Source organism: Corvus moneduloides, chromosome 8, assembly GCF_009650955.1.
Source record: "Corvus moneduloides isolate bCorMon1 chromosome 8, bCorMon1.pri, whole genome shotgun sequence".
Classification (NCBI taxonomy): Eukaryota; Metazoa; Chordata; class Aves; order Passeriformes; family Corvidae; genus Corvus; species Corvus moneduloides.
Window position 1 is genome coordinate 29,916,618 of NC_045483.1, and position 17,968 is coordinate 29,934,585.

The following is a 17,968-nucleotide window of genomic DNA, read 5'->3' on the forward strand; positions in this document are numbered from 1 at the left end:
CCATTCCTGGGGTGCCAAGCAATACTCAGGGAGGTGATCCAAGGGGTGCTGGGCTTTTGCCACAGGGAGGAGGACTGTGCACCACCTGTGCCTGGGGGACACTGAGTGTGGCAAACGGGTGCCAACTCAGACCTGAGGTGTGAAAAGCCCCTTGTCACAGCCCACTGCTGAGGAGCTGCAGCTCTGTAGCTTCCAGTCCTGTGCATCGAGACAGGTGCCCTTAAGAGATGCTGCAGGTATGAACACTAAAACATCTTTACCTGGAGCCCCACGCGGATTCTCTTGGTCAGAGCCCCCTCGGGGAAGGAGGCCTGGACACGTGGCACCGTGGTGCTGCTCAGCACCCCGCCCTCAGGCCCGATCTGGTTACTCTCCTGCTTGATCCGGGAAACCACTGCGAAGTACTGGGGGAAGTCCTTGGTGACGATCCTGCAGATCCGCTTCTTCTCCAGCTCCTCCACGCTGTCCAGCTCTGGGGGCACAACACAGGTAAAATGCTCAGGCATCCCCTGCCCAGGTTCATCCCACACACATCTGTGATGTGAGGTTTTGAATAAGCCTTAAAATGCCTAAGAAGGTTAGGGGGTTTTATTATTATTTATTTACTACAGGAGATTAAAAAAAAGCCATTCAGTGCTATCGATTATCAAGCTCTGTTTTTTCTGTGAATTTTTGCATAAATCTTGACAATGAGGGCCAACAGCAATAGACAGAAAAGACTTGCTAGGACACCTAAGTACTTGGGTGTGACAGTCTCTGCAGTAGCAGCTGCCACAGAATGGCAGGTTTGTCACACAGCATAGAAGTCCAAGGAGGGCTGAAGGAGACTGTCAAGCTTCTTCCCTCTCTCATTTCTATCGAAGAGCACTCAAGTGCACTGATCCTTCTGTGCACTCCTTCAAATTATTCCCAGCCTCTTCCCTCATACAGCACTGACATACAGAAAACCACAGGAGATCAGAGTCAGTTCATGAACTCTCTCCCTTCACATCAGGTGTGCAATCGAGAGCTTGGCCACCTAAGGCACTTGAGACAGTTATTTCCCAGACTGGCATCCAAAAATCCTGACCAGATTCTCCATGAAACTGTGGAAGTGACAGGGCTCTGTCTCCCACCACTACCAGTGAGCTGAAGCAATAGCAAGCTTCCCTTCCACATCAGGCTTCCAGCCATTTGGTCATCTGCCCCAAAGTAACTGCAGTGCACCCCTCAGTTCCCAGAGAACCTTAATGCATCTTCAGACACTACTGAAACAGAATCAGGTCATCAACCATCAGTGCTCTCAGCCACATTCCCAGCTTGTAGGGTCACCAGGGCTCAGAAAGGTGCACAGAGTACTATTAATTAGTTAAGTACATGACAGTTTTCCCCATATACGCACTGGGGAAAACTCTGTGATACAACAAAAATATAACTACTTTTGCAACTATGTGTGTATATAAATATATATATTTGCACTAGTGAAACCCCAAATGCATTGGTGAAATCCCTGTGATATAAACACTATACACAAATGGAGATAATTACGTAACTGTCATGCATTTCTCCTTGTAACTTCTTGCACTTGGCCTTTTAATCTCTTGTAATTTGGCTTCATTTCAGCACTCCACAAATTTCAGCTCTTATTTTCCTCCTTTAAAAGGGAACCTCTAAATAAAATTTGTTCCTCCAAAGATGACATTTTTATCAGATCCAGCAAGAGAAAGCAGGAAGACCAGAAATAATACTGGACAATAATAAGACAAAAGACACTTGTAAAATACTTTGTGACTGAGACATTTTCCTCCTCTAAACGTGTAAGCTCAATTACAGTTCCAAAAGAATTAGGATGTAAATTTGGTAAAATGTCAGTTTTCCATTTTAAAACATTCAGCAGGTAGTTTGGATTAATCACACAGTGCTGCTGTGGATCATATGTACCTACCAGAAGTGGATAATTTCTTATCATAATGTCAGCTTCCATTTACTTTGACTCAGAGATTGGTATCTGAAGCCCTCTAATGAGTTAGGCATTCTGCCTGCAGCCCCTGGAAGCAATGGCTTGTGCAGGAGACAAACTGGATTCTTAAACTCCCAGGCAGGTATAATCTTGACTGGTAAATCCTAATCATCTCTCGTTTGTTGCTAGAGAAAAAAACCCACTGTAAAATGCTCACAGAGATGAAGGATAATTAAAATTCTCCTGAAGTAGAAAAACAGTGGTTTATAAAAGAACATTTCAAAGTCCTTTGAGCCTGGCAGGCACTCTCCTTCAGAGGAGGAAGAAGATGTGAAGACTAGAGTGGCAGAGCAGCAGTCAGGCATGGAGAGGAGTTGGACTATATATAGGGAGGTTATGTTTGGATAATACATATGTAAGCTTCTGTATGAAGTTGCCCTCTAACAGAAAAAGATGATGAGCAATCAAACCACCTCTCTTACCACCCTGAGAAATGCAGCAGTAGCATGACAGAAGTAATGAAACAGGGAAAACTAGTCCTGGGAGAGCTCACGTTTCCCGAACACACCTCGTGCAATTTACAGAGGGAGATATCATCATTACTATTTTCCTCAGCTGCTGACACTTCATTCCTGGGCAAAGTGTTTCACTGATAAACCTCGAAGCATTTTTGGTTAGATGGTTGGGGTTTGGAGGGAAGGGGGTTTTAGCCACAGAGAAGTATGCTACGCACCCCATCTTACAGACAGGGATAGCAAAGCAGGGACAGGCAAAGCAGAAAGGTTAGAGGAAGAACTGGGAAGAATCTCCCAATGTCACTGTGCTTACAGCCCAAGAACACTTACAGCCATCCAGCTTTAGGAGTCAAGAGGAAGGTATTGTGAATATAATGTGCACAGAGGTCTTCTCCTGCCACCCATGTGTATGGTGCACTTATGCTGCGATGGTTTGGTGGGAGTGATCGAGGAGAGAGGACATGGAGAGAGGGGAAGGAGGGAGGAGAAGAACATCACACCTCCCCACCCTTTGGTGCATGCTGCCCCATGGATGTTAAGGCTCCTGGACAGGAGAAGAGAAACCCAGCCATGTCCTCCAAGGGCAGAGAGGGGCCTCACACAGGCTGTCTCAGGTCAAGGAAAGCAATCACACCAGTTCTGTCTGGTGACAGGCAGTTGTGGATCGAGTTCATCCACATCCAATACCTTTCTTTTTTTACTTTCAGATAAGGTAATACCAAATGAGAATCTTCTGACTGGAAATAGAGCTAGACAAGTCACAGAACACCTGGCTGTTTCACGAGCTTCAAGGTGTCTTTGTGTGATCTGGTATCTCGTTTCCCTTGTCGGGGCCTCAAAAGAATTTTGCCAGCACTGAAAAAGCAAATCTCACTTGTACTTCCCAGACTGAACAGAGTTGTGCAACCCTCCCTCAGTCCTGGCTGGAGCAGAGCTGACCTTGTCACCGTGCACAGACCACAGGGTGGGGTGAGCACAGGATCCCCATTTTCCCCACAGAGAGATGTGCTCATTAAGGAATTGCTGCACTAAAAGCACGGCATGCAGGAGGCAGCTTCCACATGGATAAAAATACAGGAGGGGGATGGAGGCAGGGAGAGCACATGGCAAGGGGCAAGGAGAAGCTGAGGACAGGAAGATACTGGTAACCAGACCCACCCTCCCAGCCTCAGTGTTTCACATACATAACCAGACACTCCCAGTGCCACAGGGATGTTTCACCCTCAAATAAGCCAGTGTCCTTTATGTCTATTTTTGTGCAGTCTTTTATCTTGCCATTCACAATGTACAGTTTAACAGCAAAATGTTTAAAAACTTTTCTTGGAAATGTGGCAAAATCACTGCTGAATAATTTATCGTGGTATTTTAAACTTCAAGTATAAACAAGGTCACACTCTGGTTTGATCTGACGATTCAGTTATGTAAAGACTCCTGCTTCCCATCTGAAACCACACTGTGCAGCTGCAAGCATGTTGTAGCCACAAACATTTGCATTTCTTGGCTCACTAACTGGCTTGCAAATGGCTGTTAAAAGATTATCTACCCCAATGTGTGCATTTGTGCCCAAAGTTTGTCTAAGGGTATCTCTAAAGGGTGCAGGAATGTTAAAAGCAAACACAAGTTATATCTAAAAGGAGCCTGTCTGAAAATGTAATGTATTTACCAACTACAAGGCAGAGAGCTTCTTCCTAAAAAAATAATAAATTCAAAAAATACATATATTTTATTTGATTCAAGTATAAATAAATGCAACATGGCCAAGAGCTGTGAATTGCTACCCTTGTGTCTGGAGCCACACTCCTCCTACTCCTAAAAATGCCAAGTTCCCTATATTCCCTCAGCCCTGTATTTGCCTAAGTACAGCACCATCCTTAAAATAAAACCTATTTAGGCAGAAGCCTGATTGCACCAAAGAAAAACAGGCTCTTTACATCATGTTCATTGTTCTCTCATGATAATAACCCAAAAGTTCTGCTGTTATTTAATCCTGCATTAGCCCTGGAGCGGTGCCTCCTGCTCGGGATTATTTTGGGTCTAGGACGAGGTTTCCCAGCAGATGGTGCTGCTTCCAGTACAGAGCAGGTTTTCGGCAGTCCCCACGGAGGGCCAGGAGCCAGGATGTCCTTCCTCTCATCCCTGCCGGCTAAGGGGGAGAGCAAAACAGGCACGACAAAACAGAGGAGCAAACTGCATCGTTAAAACTCGGCGTGTTAAGGAGCTGGGAATAAAGGTTTGATTGCCCTCCTTCACTACATGGGTAGGAAAGGACTTGTGATCATAGCAGGTCTGGCAGAGAACAGACCAGCTGCTTCTAACAGAAAAAGGGCCCTCCTGCAGCACCTCCTGGCACTTAGAGATGATTATGCAGATGAGTTTTCTTGCAAAGACACACTAAATTCCTCTAAAGTAATATGAGGCTGCTTTGTACTTAAATTAGAGCTTGCTTCTGCCTCCAGAGTTCATACCTGGAATAAAACTTCTTCCAAACTTACGGCTTCTGAGATGCAAGATACTCCCCCGGAGCCAAGTCTAATTGGTATTTTGTAACAAACCAGTAAAAGTTCAGATGAAAAAGATCCCAACCCACTCAATTCTACAAATTTGTAATTTTTTTGTCATTGCTTGGAAGACCTCTTACACTGAAAAGGTGTCATTTAACTAAAGCGGAATTTTGTCAAAACCCTTGCACTATTTTAGTGCAGGGTGGGTTGTGTTTGTTTTTTGTTTTCCTAGCTAGAGAAGGATTAAGCTAAAATGAACTGAACAAATAATCAACACAGTGGATGTGTCTGCAGTATTTTTTCTCCTTTTCCTCTCACAAATGATTGCCTGGGTTTGTAAAAGCCATTCCTGAGGTTTGGCTTTTAAGGTGTCAAATATTTTCACTCTAACAGAGTAATGTCCATCATACTTTCTGTGATTACTTGGCTGTACTTACACCCACTAACCTCAAACAGCAGTTCCCCAGGAGGAAAGAGCTACCTGAAACGCTCAGTAGATCAGAAAATTGTCCTGCAGCTCCACATTGTGAAGCTTATTATTTTAGGCTCTGAGGGTACTGAGGGCTTCATGCCCACCTTTCTCAAAGTGTTTTTATTTATTGAGCTCATCTCTGTAAGATGTCAATTTATCCATATGTGAACTCTTTCGTAAGTGTTGCAAGCTGCAGCAGTTCACAACAATATTTCTGTGCCCAGATTTCCTATCCCCAAATCAAACTAAGCTCAGTTTGAAAAGTACATGAAGCAAATAAGCAAGCTGCTGATCAGTGCTGACTACCTCACCCCTGACAAGGCACCACTACTTCACCCAAATACCAAATCATCACTTCTGATCTCATACCAGTGTGCAGAGAAGGAGGGGCAGAGGTGAGATTTTTCTTTTTGAAAGGCTGCAACTACTGCATTTGATCCTGCAGCAATCGTAATTCCCCAAGCCATACTATCCTGGCCCATGTCCATCCTTTGCCCGTTCCACTGCTTTTAGGTATCCTTCAGTGATGAGGTTTATTTTATTTTTCCAAACCCACTGACAAACACTTGCAGTGTTTCTGCTCTCCTGTTTGGTTGGCTCTGTTTATTTTGAAATAAATAGCTCCAATAGCTCATCATGTAACAAGCAGATCTTTGCCGTTGCACTGTGGTTGTACAAGCTCAGGTGCAGTTCAAATACTTTGAAGTCAAGCCTATCCTGCTGTCTCCATTCCCAGATGATCAGGAAATCGGTAAAAATGCTGAATTTCAGATACCCAGGGAGATCCTCACAACAGCACAACTCTCCACGTTCCCAAGGAATGCCTTTTGCTGAGGCTGCCCTTGTCAAACAAGGAGAGGCTGAAATCAAAGGCAGAGCTCCCCCACCGACACCTCTCAGAGCTGCCATCCACAGCCACATCATTTCCTTCACAGGCTCTCGCAGATAATGAAAGAACTTTCCTGCAGCTTGTACCCTATCACACTATGACCTTCTGCAGGAGGCTCTCCAGAGAAAATCCTGTGGATAAACCCTTACAGAAAGCCAAAGTTCACACCACAAACTGTTTCATTCACACTCAGATGCAAAGAGCTCAAGCAATAGTTTATCAGCACAAGTATTGAAAAATGCTTGCTAGAAGAAAGCAGGGGTGCCAAGGAATCACTGCAGCCCCACAGCCTGGCTTTGCCCACTATTTGTCTTCAGGGACCATCTGTGACAGCATCTTCTGATGGAGTTGTACAGCTGGATCCCCTCATCTTGAGGGACTCTCACACAAACAGCAATGTTCAAGCAAAACAAGGGAGCCAGACTTCCCAGATGGGCATCAGGAAGGCAGGTTGTGTACTTGTGGGAGGCGGTCTCTAACAACACCATTTGAAATAAGAATGCTCTACGGGCCGAGGTCTGTGTCTGTGGGAAAGCCTGACAGAGCTGATATTTACACTTCATCCTTGGTTTGGAACAACCTCCCATGGCCCTGCCTGAGCAGCAGAGACACGTGTACCTCCAGCTGGGTGTTATTCTCAAATTCAGGCTGTAAAGCAACTGTGCAACTCTGCTTAAACTTGGCAAGACCTCAGACCAAAATTCACCACTCATTCCAGGATGTCTCCAGGCCACTGCAGAACAATTTCTCCTTACACTCTTTCCATCACTTTAATATGGAACACACACTGTATTCCCTGAAGTCAGACATCCTCTGCACTGTTTTACTTTAGTTTGCTTTAGTCAGCCCGTGTTAGCAAGCCTTCACAAAGGCAAAGCTTGCTAAAGCTTTGAGATAATATTTACCTTCATCCATGCCATTGAGTATTTCAGTTAAGTCTTCATGTTTGCTGTCATACTGGTGCTCTTTCCACGTTTCCCCATTCTCACTTCGGAGTATGATCAGTTCTCTTTCCTTGCCTCTCATTGATCCAAAATGTGGGATTTCCACTATGACAGGGCTAGAGAAAAAGGAATCATGTTATTTTTAGCCCTATATTTCCTCACTGCCCTTAATTTCCTATGGGTCCTTAAGAAAACTACAGTCATTTTAAATAGTTAACACTGTTACAGTAAAAATGTTTTTAAAACTGCCAAAGCTGCACAATCCTTTATCATTTAAACTGTAACTAATGGATAAATTGAAAATACTAATATATACCTCATTTTTTGTGCAAATCTTTTGAAATACCTGCCTCCATGAAAAAAATAGTGACAACTTTTAGTAAGGAGAGTTCCCTGTTCATTTATCCTGGGGTTTAGGTGATCCAACCTGCCTCCAGCACATGCAGCACTGCTGACTTTTAACTGGCATTAGCACAGTCAAAATTTGGATCTGGCTCAGAGAGTTTGAAGGGACAAAGTCAATTCAGAAGCAGTCTGGCTATCCCAATGCATGCAACAGCCACTGAGTGCAACAGGAACCATGCAATTATGTAGATTTTGAACTTCAAACTAAGTCCCAGAGTTTTCAAAGCTCTCCCTGGCTCTCTGTGGATGCAGCTCCTGTGAAATAAAAGAGACTGTTTTTCTTTAGCTCCGCTTTCTGGTTCTCATGCCCAGCATCACAGCTGCAACCTCTGCACAGCAGACATCACTAGGGAATCGTTAGATGCTTTCAGAATGGATTTCTCTGGGTTGAACAACATCACGACCACATTTATATTAGTTACTGTCAAACATTTTGGGGGGAAGGGAAGGGAATGAGAAGGTGGTTAATAATACACCTATGTCACCAGACAAAGTACCTTCAACAGAGGACTGCAAGTGCATCACTGAACAGCTTGTATGAACAACCAACAGAAACCACCATTCACTTCATGTGCCATTCCTCAACATAACAGACACTGTTGCCAAACACTTCACAGGCAGGATATGCATTTTAAGGTATGCTAAGACAAACCGACTGAAATCACATAGTAAGTGAACATTTATGGATTATGCAGCTTTAAGACATTTAAATAGACAGTATCATTATTTTCCTACAGAGGTTGTAAAGGGTTTGACTGCTTTGTAACAACTTGGTTAAAAGCAGCGCCGCATGATGGGAGAAGTGTGCAGCACTTCTGGGGTACCGTACACCCGCCAGGTGCTGGGTGCAGTAACCAATCCATCACTTGAGCATGAAGTCACAACAGCCATCATGGGGAAAAACAAACTAGCTGGAAGCCCAGTTTGCACATTAAATTCCCAGGGAGAAGAGTTAGTCTTTTTTTTCCCCATGAAAATGATAGAAAGAGTTTCATTAATATATATTTTAGATGCTTTTAGGAACACCCAGTCTATTTTTCTAGTCTCAAGTCCTTTAACAAAAAGTCAGGAACGCAGCTGCTCTCTCCCATTGTGCACAGCAAGAAAATACCAAAAATTCAAATACATTGCTTAAGATATTTACACTCCAGTTCAAAAAGAGCACGAGCTGAAAACTAACACTGTAGTACAATCTTTGCAGGCTAATATTTCAGATACTGTCTCTGTAAATATTTAGAAACCACACAATTTTGTGCATGACATTTAACGAGAATACTCAGTGAGAAGGTATTGAACAGGTTTGGAACACCAAACACTCACCAATATTTTGAAAACCTAATGCAATAAATTTCACAATATGGTTTGAAAACAACAGTCAAAAACATAGGGAAACATCCTTACATGTTTAGACTATACACTGCAGTTCCTTTGGGTAGCACACTTGGCTTCGTAAATTTATTTTAACAAGATGCCTCTTGAACGTTGAAAAGGTTAGTATTTCTCCAATCTTGCTGAATCAATTCATTCACTTGATAACATTTTTTTCCTAAATAATCTTTCATAAATAATAGACTTTATGCAATCACATTTTACAAATGCTCTTCCCAAAACAGTCTCACTCAAGGCCTGTAATACCTTCTCTACCACAGGGTTGAACTTAAAGGACTGCCACTGTGTATTAAAATGTATTTAATGCAGTAGAAACACTTCAAATTTAAAAAATTACAAAAGCACAGAAGTTATGAAAGCAGAATGCTGGCAGTGAATTTTACATGCCTATAAGCACAAGGTAGTAGCAGAGCTGTATTAAATCAAGCCACTATGATTTCCTTTCAGTGACGTAAATCAACTGAAAGTTTCAGGAAACTTAAAAAAAATAATGGGAATAACAAAAAAAAATCGGAAACAAAAGAAAAACTGTAGACATTCTGTATCTTTTCCGTACATATCCTACCCAATAAATTTTGTTCCTTGTGGACCAAGCTGCAGGATTCGGCTAACCATGCTCTCACCCTCATTTAGAGGGGGAGGACTTTTAGGAAGATGCAGTTTACTGAATAACATCCATGCAGCAGGAAGAGAAACGAGAAGGGGAAATTAGGAACAAGCTGTCATTCCCGACAGAACCAGCAGTTTACACCAGGGTGCCACGCACGGTAATGAACAAAATTTATAATTAGGAAAAAAAAGGCCACATCATAGTGGATTGTTTCCCCTATTGTAAGCTTTAAAAATAGTCAGTTCCTAGCACTGGTACTGCTTGTACCACCACTCTGCAGTAGGTGCTCCACCTACTGTCACTTGTCACTCCAAGTGGTTTTGGGCCACAAGACGGTGACAGGCAGCTCCCAGCAACTCCAGAGGGAGCCCTGCACATGCTGGGAACAGAGCTCAATATCTGGGTCCCTGTGGGTGTCCTTAGGACGATTCTTTGTGACAGTGCTGTTGCTCTAAATACTCTACAAGCAAGAGGGTCAAAACTGGCTCTGGGTTTTCAGTGTGTGACTCCTCCTGACTTCCAAGGCAGGTTGCATGAGTAGAGGGGGGTGCGACCTGGCCTTCCCATGGCTTTCCTTACCTTCATCTCCTTCCTGCAGTCATCAAAGAGGCAAAACTCTCCTTAAAATGCAAGGATTCTTTCCAGAAGGAATGGCAGGTCGGCATTTTTTAATGTTTTAAGTTAAGTAGCCTTTGTTACATGCTCAGATGAGGTAGAGTTAATGTTTAACTACTTAGATCCACAGGATAGAGGGAATGAAAGGTGCGACATGAGCGTAAACAATTAAACTCACAGAACAACTCACCCTAAAAACTGTGCCCCTGCTGGCCCCATTTCTACAAGCCGACTTGCCAATCCTTCTCCTTCAACCATGGGTGGTGGGCTGGCCAGTTTGTGCCTCTTCACCAGGCGGCAGGTGATGCGGGTGGGCGCCGTGCACTTCCGCGGCGGGATGATTATCCTCATGCCATGGTGCCGACTGCCCCTCATCGAACCCCCGCGTGCATCCACCATAAAACTAACCAGGAAACTGCAGGAGAAAGAAAGCACGTCAATTAAAATGGTCACAAAACAAGCAGGTCAGCAAGAAGTCAACAGACACAGACTTTAAAACATTAGAAAAGTCATCCCGATCCCAGCTAAACTAAAAAGAACATGAAGATCCTTTTAACACTCATACTTACATGTTAACTATTGGTTATCAAAAGCAGGAATGGCTAAAGCTCTAGCAACATCATGGTGAAATGACCAGGTTCTACTGAGAAATTTGGATTAAAAGTGTACACAAGTAGGGTATTAGTAGTGGTTTGTTAGAATTTTAAAACATCCCTTTGTTGCTGTTAGCTCTACTGTCCACAAATGAGAGTAATTAGCCTCACATGCATAAAGCAACCAGACAGTGTAGAAAAAGGAGAATCAAAAATGCTTATTATTTTTGGAACCTCAGTCTTTAAAACCTCCTCACTGTCTCATTTGCAAATACTCCTGATGGCTGCCAGAGCAAGTGCCAGCACCATGGGTGACAGTCAGTCCAGGCTACTAAGGGCTTCCACTGATGGGGAAGATAAGTGATGACTACCAAGAACATAACTTCCTTCAGGCTGTTGGCTCCCTGGAGGGGATCATGCCATTACTTCTCTTTGAAGATTAAAATTCATTAGCAAAAAAAGGGGACATTAAAGAAAAATTGCACTTGCTCGTGTCATTCCAGTGCATAATTTTCCATTTTATAACACAGGGGTATGAAATTATATTTGTAAATGATGAGTGGTATATTTTTGAATAAAATCCTTTCTATTAGCAAGGGAATAATTAAGATTAACAATTAAAATTAGAATAGCTTCAGGTAGAAGATGCAATGACAGGCTGGTGTCAAGAGGGACACAAGTTACCAGCTCAGTCTTGAAGCCAGTACAGCTTTTGTTTGCTCCTCCTGTATGACAGGCAGACATTGACATAGCTGACACATCTATCATGTGGCTTCACTATTTTCAAGGCTGTTGCCAAAACTTCCAGCTTTTAAGAACTAAACCTTCACATGACTAACAGGTGAATCCATTCAATTTCCTGGCTCCTGACACTAAACTGAACTAAGGGTGTAAGTCAATAATCCAGGGGGATTGTGATGGTTCTTGAAAAAAAGCCCCCAAGTGCTCTGAAGTGTGACTGGGAATTTGTGCAAGACAGCCCCATTTGCTTTGAGACCAGCTGGACACCAAGAGCAGCAGCTGCCAGGCACTGGCCAGGCCTGCAAATAAGCTGCATTCAGAAGTCTGGCCAACGTGGGTGGGAAAAATCTGCACAAAAGCAGGAGGGAAACCAACATTTGGTATTTAGTGGTCTGCAGGAGAGAGGTGAGTAAGGACACAAGCTATAAAATACAGGAAGTAGGATAGAAATGTTGTTCAGCCGAATTCCAGATCAAGAAATTGCTACATTGCCTTTCTTCAAATTAAAATCCATCAGTAAAGATGGGGGGGTAAAACTGCTCTCTGAGATGACCCTAGCCCAGATTTATAATTTCTCATGCCCCAGACGCTTTACAATACTGAGGCATGATATTTCACAGTAGTTTTCATACAGAAAAACTGTATCCACATTCCATATTTCTCTCCTAGATAAATGCACTGTACACTCCAACAAATCCAAACGTTGCCACTAGGGTATCCCAGCTCCTCACAAGAGGAATTGTTTCAGCGGGACAGGATCTTGGCTAACCAAACACTTTCTACAAATATTAAACCTGTGTCAAAACCAATATGCTCAATCTTTAAATTATATACTCTATAAGTGATTATAATCTTAGCATTCATGGATGCTTTGCTGGCCTTTTAAAAATGCACATGGTTTCTGTCTGTAGAGGGGATGGGGCCATTTCAGACTGGAAGTGTGCAGGGTGGAGGGATGCCTGGCTGGAGCATCCTCAGGGCTGAAGCTGCAGCTGCTCCAGGGAGGCACAGCTGGTCAGCGCTCCATGGAGGAGCCACCTGGGGAGCTTGGCAAGGCTGGGCTTGACCTGATGGCTCAGCACAAAGCAATGTTTTGGGGAGCTGCCTATTGTGTACACTGTTACTGGCTTGTTAAGCCACCTCAGAATTAATAATGGAAAGGGGGCTTTCATCTAATGCAAAAATGCCAAAACTTACACTCAAATAAGATGGTCTCTTATGTACCCAAACTATTTAAATGATGAGAAGTATGTGTGAGTGAATTGTCAAAAATCTCTAGGCACGTAAATCAACTGTCTTAAATTAGTAATTAAGACAAATACTCAGTAGAAGTTAAAACTAAAAACCTACAAAAATCAGTCCCTGAGTTACCAGGGATGTTTGGGCTGTAGATTTGAAGGTCAGTCCAGCCTTGGCAACCCAGAGCTTAACATTGCTACTGCACACTGCTCACAGCAAGGGTAAATAGCCCCTGACATGAGCCTGTGCCCCAGAGCAGGAGCCAGTCCCTTCCAGCTTTGGTGTCTGCAGCCTCCAGCACGGACAAAACCTGCAGCAGATCAGCCTTTGTGCACACTGCTCCCAGAGAAAGGCAATCAGTGTCAGCAGCACATTAATGAATTATTTCCTTGTTTAACTTTCTGATTAGTAACTTACCGTTTAAAACAGTAACAACAACTCCAACAACATTTCATGCACTTTGTATCCAAAAACATTAGTAGCTGATGCTTACCTAAATTAATGTTGCACTAATAATGGAAACTACAGTATGACCTCTAAAACACAACGCTAAAAGCTAATGAGCAGTTCTACTTGAATACATGGAAGGGATGAGGATGTGGTTGGATGCACTACAAACATCTACACACACTCTGTGGGAAAAGAAGTTCAAAAAAAAGAAAATAAAATGAGGATTCACAGAAAGCACAGAGTTATCACCTTGAATCATACTGGGGGAGTGGAGAGGAATAGCTGCAAAATAATTTAGAAAGCAAATGGGAAAATTAATGCAAGATAATTAGAGGCAAGCAACAGAAAAATATCAATAATAAGTGCAAAGAAAAAGTAACAATCAGAAAAATAACAAAAGCAACATGTTTGAAGGCCAGCTTTAGAAATTATCTGGTTTTTGCTTCACATATCATGACATATGCCATATAAAATATGCTGCACAAGGAAAAAAATCTGAAAGGGAGTGTTCATTTAATTAGTCAGCACAACTCCATAATTCCTCTGGAAAATGTAGAAGCCCATGGAGAAAAGCATTTGCAGTTTACCTAGTCAGCAGAGAATTTATTGCAACACAAGTTCTTCATTGAATTCCCAAAACATGCTCCTCTGTGCCATGGAAAACCAGTCTTTCACTTTTCTAAAGCAGTTTATTTTCCAAAGCATAATGTATAAACATATGTACGGCAGGATGCTTGAAAGGAGTACCAGTCCATGCCACTCATTGCACTGCTGTCAAAAATGAGTTGTGGTGGGAGTAAACTAGAGTAAATACAATTTAAAATATAGTCAACAACAAGAAATCTGATTTATTCCACCTTACAAGACTGGATCCAGTATTTCTGTGTTTCTCAATATTGGAAGGCAGTGTGGCACACTCATTTCTGTCTTTCAGCTAAGGAAATGAAGGAGTTAAAAAAGGCAACACAAAGAGAGCACACCCACATTTTACTCTGGGAAAGCTGCAGGAGTAAGCTCACATCTGACAGCTGAAGGTCATTTTGGTGAGGGTCTCTACCCTTCCAGAGGCCTCAAGATTCATGATGCATTTCAATGTACTGCTTACAATGGACCCTGTTCAAAATATATGCTGGCAAAACAGCTTATCTGAACTCAAGAAGAAAAACATAAAACATCATCTTGGCTCAAAAAAAGGAAAAACCAGAAGAGTTGAAATCACTGCCAACAATTTATTCTTTCTTCTCCTTTCACTGATACATTGCTGGATCTCCACATCCCGCTCCCAGAATTCCCCTTCTGCCTGGGTTAAGAAATGAGAACAAGTATTGATGCTCTCTTCTGACAGTGGGAAAATGGGGAAAAGAGTGACCTGAGGCAGCAGTGGAGCTCCTGGCCAGCACATTGGGGAGCCCTGTGAGGGTGGAAATGGCAAAGAGCAGCAGAGTCAGAGCCTGGCCACAGGGCCACCACACCATGAGGACTGACAGCCCCTGCCCCCAGCCACAGAGAGAACTGGGGACAAAGACAGGGATGAAGCACTCCAAACAAGCAGAAAAGGATTTGCTTTTCAGGAAAAGACTGGCAGAAGAGATGTGAAAGGTCATGATCCTCTATATCAGAGGTACTGGAAGATTAGAGCAGAACATCTGTTGATTGCCTCTAGGTGAATATAACTGAGAAAATCAAACAGGATCATATTATAATATGGGGCCACAACTGAAAAGTAAATAAACAATGAGTAAGGTTTGGGGCTTTTTTCCTAACACATGAACTGAGTCCTCAGAGCATCGTTTCTGATGCACTTTCTATGTCAAACAAGAAATGTAATGGGTCAGAAAAGCCCTACATGTTTGGAGAGTATTTTGATTTATGCCCATTTGGAGAGCTACACCTGTTTGGAGCATATCTGTCTTCTCCCTGCCATGCAGCCCCACAGTTTGCTCCCCTCTGGGCAAACCTTAGACCACCTCTGCATTAGAGAGGGCTCATGTACCAAGGGAGCAGATCTTGTGTCCCATGTCCACAGAATATATGTTTAGAGGGCTGGAACCACTGGTGAGCGTGCTGAAGACCTAAGGGCAGGCAAGTGCTGTCCCAGAGGACTGGCAGGATGAAAACATCAGGCCTATCTTCTATCAGGATGAAAAGAAACCAGAAAATTTCAGACCAGTCACTCTAACCCAGACTACCAGGAAATATTCAGGAATAAATTATTTAATCACCATTCTACAAGCACCTAAAGGATCAAGGCAGTTAATCAAGATACTTCACCTTGCCTACCACCAGTCCTCAAAATAAAAACAAACCAAAAATATAAGTGGCAAGAGCAATTCATGTCAAATGAATTTTAATTCCTTCTTTGATGTGTGGCAGTACTGCCTTGGTATCTCAGCAAGCAATGGAGGTACAGTACAGATAAGGTAAGTGCAGGATCACCTGAGAAGCTACCTCAAAAGAGATACCATCAGAGCTTTCCTGAAAGGGAAGCTTAAAAGGGAAAGGGAACTTGTCCTGGCACAGATACTAGGCCGATGTCTTCATGATTTCAACACAGAAAAAAAGGTCTGAAAAGTCTTTGGAAAACAGGATCAGAATTAAAAGCTCTCTTGCTAAAAAACGGAAAAAGGGGCAGGAACCAACAAACTGAAATACCATAGAGACAAATGCAAACTGAGGGGAGCCACCAAACACTTAAGCACAACTCCAGTGTAAAAAATAACCAAACTTCAGGATTTCAGAAGAGAGCCAAGAAATTGTAGCAGATCACAAACATCCACCAACAGAAACTGAAACTACCAAGAGGATAACTCTCGTTATGGGACTGTGTCAGACCAAAGAGGTGGCGATCCTGGCTTATAAACAGCTCTCATTGAAGAGGGAAGAGCTGGGCCAGAGCAGCAGGAATGTGCTGAAATGCAGAAAGCACCACCTAGGAGGGTCCGGGGCATTTTAGTCTAAAAGACAGGATTATGTGCCTTCTGACATAGAAAACAGCTGTTAAGAGACCAGGAAGACACTACTCCCCATGACCACTATAGATATGACAAGAAACAGGCTTAGTCTATAGCAACGAAATGTCAAGCTGACTATCAGGGGAAGAAATACTGTAACAAAAGATAGTGGACTCCTGAAGCTGGGGGCCTATGGAATCTCTTCTTTTTAATGATTATTAGGACATTAAATGTATTTCAGGAATTCCTTGACAACATTTTATCCCACAGTAAAGCAAGGGGATGGGCTACCAGCTCTCTGAGGTCCTGTGCCAATGCACCACTCCATGACAACCAATAGTCTTTACATACTGCAGTTCTTGACATTTTAATGCCAGCACTGACCATGTGCAGTGTTTTATCAGCTTGGGACCTAGAAATCCACTGTTATATAGATCTGTTCAGCAGGTGCTTATGTGTATTGTGGGACTGTAGCTTTAGATTTGTAGGGCTTGCTGTATTGGAAAAGAAATATTTTGTTTGGTATGTGCCGCGCTCATTTTTATGATAAGAAGGCAATTAGTCACAAAATGGGGAAGTAAATTAAAACGGATATGAGATTTTATGTCCTGATCTCGAAAACTAAGCAACAAATATTTACACTAGACAATCTAATAATATGCAAAGATTACTTACGCATTCATTTGCAAATTTTTACAATATGCATTCAGACATCACTACTACTGCATTTAAATCAAGTCTATGTGGCACTGTCAAGAAGCACCTAAATTACAGAGATGACTCATAAGTAAACAAATAGCACCACTAAAATCAAACTACAGATATTGGAGACTAGGCAGGAGCTTGAAGGTATAAATAAAATAAGAGATCAAATTAAAGCCCCCCATTTTTTCCTCTACGAAAGAACAGAAAGCATAACATTCTATCTCTGATTTCATATTCCAAATAATTTAATACAATGCAAACGAAATCATCTCATGACACTTAAAGCAAAGCATAAGCAACAGAAAAAGCAAAACAGGGCTCTTAAAGAGAAGCCTGTGGGATTACAGTGTTTTGGCATTCAGAAAATTAAGAGCAGAAGCAAGTTTTCGGTTTGATATGCAAGAATTTAGACTGACTCCTGTTATTAAGCACCCTCCTTGAAGTCAGTGTGAATTTTGCCACTGGCTTCAAGTGAAGCAGGAACAGACATGTTATCAGCCATTACAGCAGGCTGTATTCTGCAGCTAACAATACAGTTCCACATCTAAAGATAAAGGAAAACTGTTAAGTGACCTACCCAGAATGGATGGGACTCGAAACAAGGTTAACATTGTCCAAGGTGTCTGCAGCCCAGCTGTAGTGCCTGAGAGAATCAGAATCAAACTCCCTTTGAAACGTCAGGTGCTTCAAAACAAAACAAAACAGATAAATTGAAATTTAAAATTAACATTAGAAACACTTGTCTTAAATATAAGCTTGTTAATATAATTATATTAAATTTAGACCTGGTCCTTTCCATTTAACAGTGCTGATATCTTCAGAGTTAAATTACTGAAAATCCTGTAACAGAAGCATGAAATACACACACAAACTCTTGTTTCTTCAAACATTCCTTTTGCCCACTTCTGGCACTTCCTTCCGTTTCAAGTATGTCTGTCCCCAGTCTTTACTTACTTTTATGTGCCAGGTTAAAAAGACTGGAAAAGAAAATTACCATTTGTAGTACAGTC

General features: G+C 42.4%; 1 protein-coding gene across 39 annotated transcripts in view; it reads right to left on the bottom strand.

Moving 5' to 3' along the window:
- Window positions 1–17,968, bottom strand: part of ANK3 (ankyrin 3) — a 255,966-nt gene that overhangs the window by 45,319 nt on the left and 192,679 nt on the right. For 18 of the 39 annotated variants that reach the window (XM_032115997.1, XM_032115999.1, XM_032115995.1 and 15 more), the window contains 4 exons: window positions 17,536–17,642; window positions 10,470–10,694; window positions 7,222–7,376; window positions 261–472 (listed from right to left, as the gene is read on the bottom strand). In XM_032115997.1, the coding sequence (XP_031971888.1) occupies window positions 261–472; window positions 7,222–7,376; window positions 10,470–10,694; window positions 17,536–17,642 (699 nt within the window). Of the gene's footprint in view, window positions 1–260; window positions 473–7,221; window positions 7,377–9,619; window positions 9,719–10,469; window positions 10,695–13,551; window positions 13,585–17,535; window positions 17,643–17,968 lie in introns of all 39 variants that reach the window. The other 21 variants (XM_032116009.1, XM_032116007.1, XM_032116013.1 and 18 more) reach the window with 3 other exon arrangements.